This window comes from Gymnodraco acuticeps, unplaced genomic scaffold (assembly GCF_902827175.1).
Source record: "Gymnodraco acuticeps unplaced genomic scaffold, fGymAcu1.1, whole genome shotgun sequence".
NCBI classification, from domain to species: domain Eukaryota; kingdom Metazoa; phylum Chordata; class Actinopteri; order Perciformes; family Bathydraconidae; genus Gymnodraco; species Gymnodraco acuticeps.
Window position 1 is genome coordinate 392,218 of NW_022990235.1, and position 12,452 is coordinate 404,669.

Sequence of the window (12,452 nt, forward strand, 5' to 3'; positions counted from 1 at the left end):
TGGCTCAAGGCATATTTTAAGAGACCAATTAATAGACTATGACAATGCATTTTAAATGAAAGTAGTTTAAAAGATATTATTCATTATGTGATATATTTCTACATGCAATGTGTATCTTAATGTCATATTTAAATAAGATAGGGTGTGCAACATAATGACGAGGAATTGATCAATGCATTTTAGGCTATTTTAGCAAATCTCGGCACTCATTATATTTTATTATTATATAGGCGACTGAACCACTTCCTCATTTAGAGTCATAGACATTTCCTACCAGGCATGTAATTCTAGTTATTCAAAGTGCTTTAGAAAACATATTTAAGGCAAAAGGACATAGTGCAACATAAACACATCATAAATAGAGCATTTGCTTCCACCTGTTGGCTGTTGTGAAAATGTGTAAAAAGAGTTTTACATTTTTGCGAGTTAATGTTTGTGTAATTTACTAAAGGTTGAATATGGCAGCTTGTTAGAGATTATATTGTCACTCTTTTATTTATTGTTGATTAACATTCTGAAAGGCAACCACATGATCTCATCCCACACATTATTACCCACCACATGTTTCCGCAATGTACATCAAGCTGTTCCCAGTCAGGCAAGTTGGAGTTATAAATATTTAAAAATAAAAGTTTTATTTTCAGTCAGGCACCATATGGTCAGCTGCTCCGCCAAACAGAAACATTTGGGGTCCTTTCTCATTTCACGTGTGCGTCTGCTACTCTGCATCGTGAGAAGGAACCATGCCGAAGTCAAAGAGGGACAAGAAAAGTGAGTAAATATCCTTTCAAATTGTGAAATGTATAACAAATTCATAAGATAACGATATCAACTGGTTATTTGTGTCTAGCAGCTGTCCTCGACGGTAGAAAAGTAACTTTAACGTTAGCTAAAATGCTAACTTTAGCTTCTCCACAAGGGGGAATAAGTGTTTGACGTACATTGGGATGCTGATTTGACACTTAAACTCATAGATAACTGACTGATATTAACATCGTCTTCCCCACAGTTTCGTTAACGAAAACAGCCAAGAAAGGACTGCAGACGAAACAGAAATTAATCGAGGAGGTGAGTTTTGCGTCAACCATGCTATGCTAACAAGCGGCAGACATGTTTAAATTACATTAGGCTTTACTGGCATGGCATTTGATATGTTTTCAAAGCAAAAGTACGATTTTAAAAGAAATTAACGCATTCATCATTAACAAATGAAGTGAATAACAATGCTAGTTACTTTTAATTAAAAACATTATTCAGGCTTTTAGTACAATAATCAAGTTAGTATTGGTACACGTTTCTGTGACCTCATCATGTCAATAACATAACACTTTGTTAGTAGGGATAATAAAAGATATTGGAGCAACAATAAGTATTGATTAAATGTCTTTATTTTCTTTGTATTATGTCACATCAAACTGAATATCTGTTTCGGCTTTATTTTCTGACATGATAATCAGAATAGTAATTTAAAGCAGAAAATCATCGACAGATTAATCAATATTAAAAATAATTGTTGCATAACGGATATTATAGTCTATATATAACACTTATGTATACTCAGTATTATAAAGGATGTTAATTGTAGGGATAAGACGAAGTAACACTTCATTCTCCACCTGTTTGACCTTTTTAGTTACGGAAATGTGTGGACACGTACAGAAACTTGTTCATATTCTCTGTGGCTAATATGAGGAATAACAAACTGAAAGACATCAGGACAGCATGGAAACACAGCAGGTAATAAGCCTGGTGATTTATTTATTTTTTCCATATGAATTAAGCTTGTGTTGTAGGCAAGATGTTTGACTCCGCTCTTTTACAGATTCTTCTTCGGCAAAAATAAAGTCATGTCGGTTGCCTTGGGTAAAGGAGAAACAGATGAATACAAAGATAATTTGCACAAGGTAAGAGATCTCTAAGGTGGGCAGTTAATCCAGAAAATTGAAAAATATACTGCATAGAGATGACATTTGTATTATCGCTGTCAATGTGCAGGTCACCAAGTATCTGCGAGGAGAAGTAGGAGTACTATTCACTAACAAAACAAAGGAAGAGGTACAAGAGTAAGTACAGCTTTACTTAATGCAATGTTGTTGCAGTGATTTTCCAAAATATTGCTCATTACTTGACAAAATGGTATTCTACATCAACAGGTACTTCAATCATTTCAAAGAGATGGATTATGCACGAGCAGGCAACCGTGCACTGATGGACACGACACTGGACGAGGGACCCCTTGATCAGTTTCCTCACTCAATGGAGCCCCAGTTGAGGCAATTAGGACTTCCCACTGCTCTCAAGAAAGGTCATTATCTGGCGTTATTTACTTTTCCTTTTGACAAAAAATATTTTTCAAAGACCAAAACCAACAATGTAATGGTCACTTTCTCAATACTATTTGTCTTCAACACTCCGCCCAAAGGTGCTTAACAACTCAGATGCATACATGCAACACATTTAAACAGCAGGAGATTTTAATTATAGGCCTAATTAAATAGTTTTTCAACTGTTCAAAACAATTCACCTCTGGAAATCTCCCCGAAACATGTTTGATTTACTGAAGTCAGTGAATGACTGTTTTGGCTTATTGAAAACAATAAATCCAGAGCACAGAAGGATGTGCTTTATCGGGCATTTGCAACACAGTCACTACTTTTATAGAAGGGATCAGATATCTTTTGAGGGCACCAGGTGATTCTCCCCCTCTTAATTGAGTAATTTCTTCAAATCGGTTGAGTCATGATAGTCACATTATTTATCTGTTTTTAAAGGCGTGGTGACCCTCCTGAAGGACCATGAAGTCTGTAAGGATGGAGATGTGCTCACTCCTGAGCAGGCTCGTATTCTGGTGAGTTCTTGACTGTTGACTACAGAAAATATTGTCCGTGTCGTAACGTGTACCATTACCATATTCTGGCCAATAAACTGCCCTGTGTTTAACTGACTGTGGCTCTTTTTCTGACCATAGAAACTCTTCAACATTGAGATGGCAGAATTCAAGGTGCAGATCAAATGTATGTGGAACTCAGAAACAGGCGAGTTTGAAAACGTTGCAGGTGGGGAAGAGCCTATGGATAATGGAGAGGAAGATGATGAAGATGCAGAATAAATCATCTGCAAGAGAAGCGTGTACACTTGCCTTTAACAGCAGAGGGACATTGATCTAAAAACCATTCAGCCTGACTGCTAGTGCTCCCCGGAAGTCTGTGATCTCTGTCCTTTGTCTTTTTTTACCCCAAAACAAAACTACTGTCCTATATTCACCAGTTCAGCTTCGGGCTGAGTTGTTGTTCAGTAAAAACAGATTACCAGAGTTAAAGACATCATGATCTACCATATGTTATCATGTTGATGTTTCTTGTATTTTGTCAAATCAAATAAGCACATGTCATTGTGCTGAACCAACCAACTTCATGTATTTTATCTGTAGAAAAATACAAAAACATTTTGTTGTGAACAAAACATTGTTTTCATTTTATTGTAACAGTTTAATTAAGGCAGACTTCAGAAAATGTTTTTTTTTTTTTTCCTGAAAGAATATTTTTGTTTTTACATTTGTACATTAACAATGAAGTGCTCTAAACATAATGCATTCTGGTCTCCATTTGATTCATTTCTAAGAGAAGGCTCATTTCAAGAACAAGTGCAAGGTCTTCACTAGTGGAAAGGAGCTTTAGCTGGGTTTTTTTTCTCTTTAAATTTGAGGGCAAAAAAAAATTTTGACTAGGCAGATATGTCTCTTTAGCGGAAGTAGCTTGGACACTCGTGGGCTACGAGATTCCAGGCGTCATTAAAAGCATTGACCACTCTCTCATCCAGAGGACCCTCCTCTGCAGCTGCCAAGTTTTGCTGAAGTTGATCCATACTTGACATACCAATGATGACTCCATCACCAAGATCCCCCTGGAACAGCAGACAATTACATTTTTTAATTGAAAAGGTGTTATATGGTATAACAATCTCAAACTCCTGTGAGCACAAAAACAGCCTTCAGACTCTAGTGTTGAGATGGGTATACATTTTACCTAATAAATACGTGCACAATAGGTACCTTAAGTTGGGAGTGATGGTACATCCAGCGCATAGCAGCAGATGTCATGGTGGGTTTCTCTGAGCCGTAAACTGTCTCCAAGGCCTCAATAACAACCTTTATTGCGTCAAACTGACTCGGCTTCCAGTATCTGACACAAGAGGACAGACACAATTATTTGATCAATTGTAAATGTACATGACAGCAAAAATGAAGAAAACAACCAAAACATGAAACTACTTAAAACAAGTTTCTTATTGGAAAAACCTCAAAAGTAAACAAGGAGTCATTTACCTGTCCCTATATGCTGCAGCCCAGTTGTTACCAAAGAACCGCCCTTCAGGCTGGGAACCCTCTTTGTCTTGGTAATGGTACTTTCCTGTCAGCAGGCCACCTGCAGAGGGGGTATAAAGTCAGAGTTCAAAACATAATGATCTCAATCTTCTAAATGTTGTCCTTCACACCAAACAAAAGTGTTTGAAGCTACATTTTGAGAAACTGTTACAGTAAAGATAAAAAAACAACCATGGTAAGGCTGGCCATAGTCACAGTGGGGCTTTGTGTTACATTAAAAGATAACATGCAGGTGATTACCATATTTATCATTACAGCAGTGTGTTGGTATACTAAAATGTGCTAATTAGCACGATAGATAGAGCCTATAGCTGCTCTGACATTTCACTCAAAATCACCAATGACACCCTCATGGTGGCGCTAGTCAAAATAAGATATAATCAAAAAACATTAGGTCATTTCGGCACTATATACAGTAAATGTCTGTTTGTTTTTGTATCAATTAAAATGGTAGATGCTAAGATATTTTACAAGTGTTGACCTGCAGTTGGTGCTAGAGGAAAAGTCAGAGGCTATCTATCCAACAGAAGGAAGATATATTGCACCTGCTAGAGGATTGTATGCGTAGAATCTCATTCCGAAATATCTCAGACATGGCAGCAACTCGGTCTCAACTTGTCTTGTAGTGGCATTGTACATCCCCTGTGAAAAGTTGTAATAGTTAAGTTAAGCTGCACAAAATGTCGAACAGTGGATCTCTCTGCAACAAACACTACTGCAATTCTGAATTAACAATGGCACAAACGTTTCAGCAGGTCTCTTTGGAAACAGTGAGTTCTAGCCTATACTGTATGATCAGATTTATGTACAAATAATGTGATTTTGAACACACAGCTTTTCATATGGATGGATCCACAATTGATAAATAATAAGTAGCTTGAATAGTGTAAAAATATGCAATTGATGATAGTACAAGGCCGTAAATACCTGATACACTGTGGGAACAATCCAGTTGTTGTGTCTGCAGATGCTTGCTATTTCAGCCACTTCCCAGGAAGCATAGTTTGACAGCCCAAACTCCTTGAACTTTCCCTGTGGGTGATATTTGAACATGAAATCACAGTTTAATCAAATGTTTCTAACAAATAGGTGCAGTATCATGAATGTAACTTATAATGTATATAAACATGTTTTCATCTTTGATGTGTCACATTACAAGAAAGGTTTCAGCCTCACACAACAAGTCATAGAAAATTGAGCATCCGGTTAATTTACCTCTTTGTGGAGGTCATTGCAGGCCTTAAGTGTATCCTGGATGGGGTTTTGGTGGTCGGGGGCATGGAGGTAGAAAAGTTCCACGCTATTTGTCCTCAGCCTCTGGAGAGATATTTCCAGCTGAGAGCGCACACTCTCCGGCTTCAGAGTCTTCCCATCCCAGGGGTTGGCCTTGGTAGCTATGCTTACTGTCAGATAGAAACACCCAATTAAAAGTACGTCATCTATGAGATGTGTTCAGCAAATGGCAATCAGTGATCTTTGTCCATCAAATCACCATGCATCTATAGAACTATCCATATACATATACATCATTATACTTTTATTTCAATAGGTTAATCATTCTTATATCATATAATCAGAATGTGCTCATTTCATTTTCCACTAATATTATTATCAAATCATGTCATTGTTATCATATGCAACTTATCCTTGCGCTGTTACAGTACATGTATTGTTTTCATTGTTTGTAATTAGTAGTATGGTACAGTAAATATAGGCCTACTTAGGGCACCAAAAGTAAAAGGACTCTTCAGACCAGCTGTGTTCATCACTTTAATGTTGCAGCTGGTAATGGGTGAGCGATTTTCAGAAATTTGATATGCTTTATCTGATGGGTAGCATGTTTATTTCCTCCCACAGATTAATAAAGTTGTATCTTAACCTATAATACATTGCACATTGTATAAAATGTTTTAATTTCCAGGACACATCCAATTCTTCCAATGCAAGTGAACCCATCATCAATATTCTCAATAATAAAAGCACATTGGGGCAATGCACAATATAATGTACAGCAGTTCCTTAACAATTTTGGTACCCATAAGCTGGTACCAAAGCTGGTGCCAGGCCAGTCTGCAGGCTTGCAGTGGGGGGGTCAACTACTCAGTTAACGTTAGCATGCAGCGTCGCTATGAATATTAGTGCTCCTGATGTACCTGTTTTTGGAAGATTCATGCCCCCTATGACCGTCTCAGACTTCCCGTCCACATACATGAAGGCTGTGTCCACCATTACGTGTCCCCTGTCCATGAAAGTCTTCACCATCTCCAGGCTCAGCTCCTCGTCGGCTCGCCCTCCGAAAGCCATAGTTCCCAGTAAGGTAATCGGCCGCTTACTTTGAGACGACGACATGTTTTGACGAGCCACAATCCTCGGCAAATGTTTAAGCACACTGTCTGTATTAATGTGACGCTTACCAAGTGTGCACAGTCTTCTGGTGATTACTACCCACTGCATGCTACAGTACAGCGGCTAGCAATGAGACAAAGTGCAAAGGTCGTTGAAAGCGGTGATAAGGGAGCGTCGTAAAGTTACTTCACAGGTTTAAAACGCAATTACTTTTATTGAAGATATATTTGGCTTCTTTGCTCAGCTGTAGTTGAGACAGGGCAAAGTTCGTTTTCTGTGCCCGTTTCCTGTTGTTTTTGAGTTCATATTTGCTGAAGTGTACTCGTTGCATAATATGTAGGCTAATGGCATGATCATATTAGATGTAGTTCTGGTTTTAACCACTAAGTGTCAGCAAATCACCATCTATTTTTTTCTAAATTACATTATGCTCATGGGTTTCTCCTATATCAATCCAGATATGTACAGTCCATACTTACTGTAGATATGATAAACTGGGCTGACAGTAATTACATGGTTTCTTCAGTGCATTATGACTAAATAACCATTCATTTGATTATTTATTGTTTATTGAAAGATCCCCAATAGAAGCATGTGGCTGTCTGTTCTGATATATAAATACTCTAATACCAACATAAAGCTAATAAAGAAAAGCTAAACAGATACACAAACAAAGTTAAGGATGACCTAGTAACAGACAAATAATTACAATTAAACTTAAAAACTAAGAGAAATAACCTGAATATATAGGACATGAATCATGATACCAAAGCAAGCAGCATAAACAAAAACATTTTGAGGTTCTTCTTAGAAAGACATAAGAAACATACATACATATAATGTGGCTTAACCTGTTATTTGTTGAGGCATTTATTTGTATGTCCTTTTGAAAGGTAACTTGTTATTGAGGTGAAAAAGGAGTTTTACTGGAATTAATGCTATAATTGCCACGCAAACTGAAGGGTCCATGGGGGTCTGGAGTTTCCTGTAGTTAACATTTGTATTTTTTCACGAGGCAAAGGTTGCCTTTGTGGTTAAAGGAAAGCCTGCATATACATCTGGGAGCTTATTCCATTATGTTTGGTAGTGCTATTTCAAATCGTAGCTTTTGTACCTAAAGGATTCTTGGATTCAATACAGGATTGCCAACAGGGCAAAGTGATCAACTGACACTTTGTGTTTGTCTGTTTTGGTAATTTTATGAATTGCACCTTTTTGTTCTGGAATTTGCACTGAAAAATAACTAAATCAACTGGGTAATTCATGTATTTGGTTCCAGAAATAAACATACAAATAATTATTTTGGTGTTTCCATTAACATTGTTTCAGTATTGACATTAACATTGGTATGTCTGATGCTTGATATAATTCAGACAACATGCTGTGTGTCTCGACCCTTGAAGGGTGCTCGATTAGTGGACAGATTTGTGTGTCTTTAGCGGAAGTAGTTTGGACACTCGTGGGCTGCTAGGTTCCAGGCGTCATTAAAAGCGGTGACCACTCTCTCATCCAGAGGACCCTCCTCTGCAGCTGCCAAGTTTTGCTGAAGTTGATCTATACTTGACATACCAATGATGACTCCATCACCAAGATCCCCCTGGAACAGCAGACATACATGTTTAAATAACAAGTTTTTAGGAGGATGCATTATAATTAAATACACATAAAGTATATGGTATAACATTTTCTAATTACTGTATGCCCTTATACAGTCTTCAGATTACAGTTTTGATGTCAGATATACATATGCATTAAATATATATGCACAATAGTTACCTTAAGTTGGGAGTGATGGTACATCCAGCGCATAGCAGCAGATGTCATGGTGGGTTTCTCCAAGCCGTACACAGTCTCCAAGGCCTCAATAACCAGATTGATTGCCTCAAACTGACTCTGCTTCCAGTATCTGACACAAAAAAGGACATACACAATTACTTTGGGCATATCAGTTGGCATTGTACTTGAGTGCAGACAAACATAAATACCTAACATGCAACATAATAAAAAAAACGTTATTAAATGTAGATCTTTCACCTGTCCCTGTATGCTGCGGCCCAGATGTCACTAGAGAATCGTCCTTCAGGCAGGGGACCATCTTTGTCTATGTGGTACTTTCCTGTCAGAAGGCCACCTGCAGAAGAGGGGCAGTGTCAGAATTTCAAGTATTTTTGTATTAATCAATCTGCTTGACATACATTTCACAAGATGAGTGAAACTTTGACCTGATGGTGGTGCTAGAGGAAAGATCAGAGGCAATCTAGCCAATATTTTTTGAGGTATTTTAGTCTCGACCCAAGTGGTGGACTGTATTTTTCTCCACAGCAGGAGACACATTAATCACCAATTGTGAGTATCCTTTTAACAGAAACACAAATAAAGTGTACTATAGAAGGAAGATAGATTGCACCTGCTAGAGGATTGTATGCGTAGAACCTCATTCCGTAGTATCTCAGACATGGCAGCAACTCTGTCTCAACTTGTCTTGTAGTGGCATTGTACATCCCCTGTGAAAAGTTGTAGGGTATAAGTCTCTCCTTAATGATAAACAAATCTGCATTTTTTTAGTTCTTGATTATGCAATCGCGCAATTGTTTTAGCATCTATACCTGATACACTGTGGGAACAATCCAGTTGTTGAGTCTGCAGAGGCTGACGATTTCCGCCACTTCCCAGGAAGCATAGTTTGACAGGCCAAACTCCTTGAACTTTCCCTGTGTGTGATATTTGAACATGAAATCATAGTTTAATCAAATATTCTTAATAGGGAATAGTAACTTGGGTGTCATTTATGATAAAAACAGTGTTGGAAATATGTTAATAAACACTGGTCATGTTACAGGAAAGATTTCAGCAACACACAAGTCATATAAATCATCCCATTCATTTACCTCTTTGTGGAGTTCATTGCAGGCCTTAAGTGTATCCTGGATGGGGTTTTGACGGTCAGGGATATGGAGGTAAAAAAGGTCCACACAATCTGTCTGCAGCCTCTGGAGGGAGCTTTCCAGCTGAGAGCGCACACTCTCTGGCTTCAGAGTCTTCCCATTCCAGGGGTTGGCCTTGGTAGCTATGCTTACTGTCACACAGAAACACTTGTCATTTACAGCATGTTCTCAGCAAACATAAATCTATGTTCATCAGATCCCCATACATCTATAGAACTACCCATGTCTTTATATGCAAACATATGACTCGTACTTTTATTGCAATAAGTTTATCATTCTTGAATATCCTTCTAATATTGTCTTACAGTACTGCACTACTCGCAAAACCACAAACATGATAATCATAAAAGTACACAGATAATTATTTATTCGCAGGACTTTCAGGATTCACATTAAACCTTTCGTGGCCCCAATGCAATGTCACAAGTAAAAGTCCTAGCTGCATTCCAATTTTTTTGTTCAATCATAAAAAAAAATGTGCTTCCAAATATACTCACTAAAAGTAAAAAAGTACTGAACATGCAGGATCGGCCAGGTCAGAAAAGTGTGTATAATATTATTGGATTAATGATGCATAAAGCGTTCATCACTTTAAAGAGGAGCTACTACTGCTACTTTATATACTTTATCTACATTGTTTACTTTCCACAATGGATAAATAACGTTTTTTCTTATACAAACCACATAATAATTACATACTTGTTTATATGTTGTACTAATCAGCAGCAATGATCAGATAAATGTTGTGGAGTTAAAACAAAATCAAATTTCCCTTTGTGATGTAGTTCAACAAGTATAAAATAGCATGCAAGTACAAAAGTGTACTTACAGTACTTTCTCTTGGCTACTATCCACCACTTCTATATTGGCGCATCTCATGTAGGCGTAGCCTACCTGTTTTAGGAAGATTCATGCTCCCTATAAACGTCTCTGCCTTCCCGTCCGCGTACATGATAGCTGTGTCCAGCAGCACGTGCCCCCTGTCCAGGAAAGTCTTCACCATCTCCAGGCTCTGCTCCGCGTCGGCTTTACTACCGAAAGAGTTAGTTCCCAATAAGGAAACCGGTCGCTTACTTTGAGACGACGACATGTTGCTACGAGCCACAAACCTCTGCAAATGCACGTCTTTAAGTTCACACAGTCTATGGTTATTAAAATGGGCGTGGTGCTGTAGGATCGGAGCATGTAGCCTATCGCGGCGTCTACGCACGCATACGTTTACCAGCAGGTTAGAACCTGGAAGAACAGGAAAGTCAGAAATCAGTGTGCTCTTATCGTGACTTTATGTGAGAGATAATATTATTGTAGCCAGATATTAAAAGCTCATTCAGATCATGAAATCCCTGCAGCATCAGATGGTGCACAACGGAGACCTCATTTTCTTTTTAGATTAAACATATTTTATTTCAAAGCTTTGGAGGGCTTAGACCTTAGCTGATTTTCTTTTTTTTGCAATCCAACAAAGATAAATAATGATAACCTTTCACAGTATACTCAAGTTACATGTCCAATGTCAACTTTTTTCCTTGCCTTATCTCTTTTTGTGTATCTGTCATTAGCCCTTTTCCAACTTTCCATACAGCTCAGGTTGCTTTCATGCATTTTTTTTACTTTAATCTAGTCATACTCCAATCGAACCTTTAAACATCTTTCATACGTAAGGAGTTTTATACAAATATGAAACATTGTGGGATTATTGTGGGATTATTTAGCCTTTTATTAATCCAAATGAACCCATTTCCCTCAACGGTTTTAACTCCTTTACCCCTTTCTTTTCATACATATTTAAGACAGCTATATGTAACAGATGTAAATATGCAGTGGGGTTTATTTAATTTAATTTTGTATAATCACAAAAAATTCTGTGTTTTATATTATTTTATTCTGTGTTCTTCATTTTATTGAATGTTAAATACCTGGCAAGGTCGGAGATCAGTGGGCGGAACCTCTGAAGTGTGGTCGTTGTGCTCAGGAGTTTATTGTTGTGAGGACTTTCCCCCCTATATATTGTGTCCCTCACGTTTCCTCTTCCCTTTTTGAAAATGTTCCACGTGAGAGGAGTCACTGTGAGGGAAATTGATGTAAAACTGATCGTTTTATCTGTTGTCAGTAATTAGAGATCGTCTCAACTTTACACTGGCTCGGGTCTCGTCCATTAAAAACACAACGCAGAGACCGTTTAACCACACCGGTTACATATACATTGTTGCGTAAGCTTTTCAGAATCCTGCATTTTGGCTTTTTTCATTCAAGTAATTTCACATTTGTGATTTTTCAGTTAAGCAACAGGTTTGTATAGTTTCCAGCATTCACATCTATTATCAGCAGGAAATACGGGCTGATTATGCAGCATCCACACTATACTCCAAATCTTAACTTCAGAAACCATTCATTATCAAAATCACTTTGCTTGTTTCTACCTTTTATAAAAATATTAAGCTAATTTAATACCATAAGGCAATATACTCCACTTTGAAGATGCTAATAGGTGACAATACTTGTATTCATCTTTTTGATATACTGTATTTGAAAAGTTTTTATTCATAAAAATGTGTATTCAGAACATTTTCAGACCATTTTATAATGGATGTGTAAGGGATGGAATGTTGAGAGCTAGAGAGAGGAACTATCTTAAACCTGCAGCAATTACCAATTTCTTCCCTTTAGCAAATGAAAATGTGTAGGAATTCTATGGAATTCAAGTGACATAAGTTGAACAAAGCTCCAATCAATTGCTGCATTGAGCTAAGAGTTCACTGAGATCATAAATTCCTGGA

The 12,452-nt window shown here is 37.6% G+C and overlaps 2 protein-coding genes across 4 annotated transcripts; one reads left to right on the plus strand and one right to left on the minus strand.

Moving 5' to 3' along the window:
* The first annotated feature begins 670 nt into the window (after positions 1-670).
* mrto4 (MRT4 homolog, ribosome maturation factor) lies at positions 671-3,462 on the plus strand. Its single transcript, XM_034219274.1, has 8 exons — positions 671-771; positions 1,010-1,068; positions 1,634-1,737; positions 1,823-1,904; positions 1,996-2,063; positions 2,154-2,305; positions 2,772-2,848; positions 2,969-3,462. Exons 1-8 carry the CDS (start codon positions 744-746, stop codon positions 3,107-3,109), a joined length of 711 nt encoding a protein of 236 aa, XP_034075165.1. The 5' UTR covers positions 671-743; the 3' UTR covers positions 3,110-3,462.
* Positions 3,456-10,836, minus strand: akr7a3 (aldo-keto reductase family 7, member A3 (aflatoxin aldehyde reductase)). 3 transcript variants are annotated; one of them, XM_034219273.1, is made up of 7 exons: positions 10,570-10,836; positions 5,600-5,787; positions 5,312-5,416; positions 4,930-5,026; positions 4,325-4,424; positions 4,052-4,181; positions 3,456-3,903 (listed from the first exon to the last, which is right to left on the minus strand). In XM_034219273.1, the coding sequence occupies exons 1-7, from the start codon at positions 10,763-10,765 to the stop codon at positions 3,742-3,744; spliced, it is 978 nt and encodes a 325-aa protein (XP_034075164.1). In that variant the 5' UTR covers positions 10,766-10,836; the 3' UTR covers positions 3,456-3,741. The 3 variants fall into 3 exon arrangements, with proteins under 3 accessions (XP_034075164.1, XP_034075163.1, XP_034075161.1); XM_034219272.1 differs by lacking the exon at positions 5,600-5,787 and adding an exon at positions 9,619-9,806 and having other exon boundaries at positions 10,570-10,835; XM_034219270.1 differs by lacking the exon at positions 10,570-10,836 and adding an exon at positions 6,538-6,838.
* Positions 10,837-12,452: the final 1,616 nt, after the last annotated feature.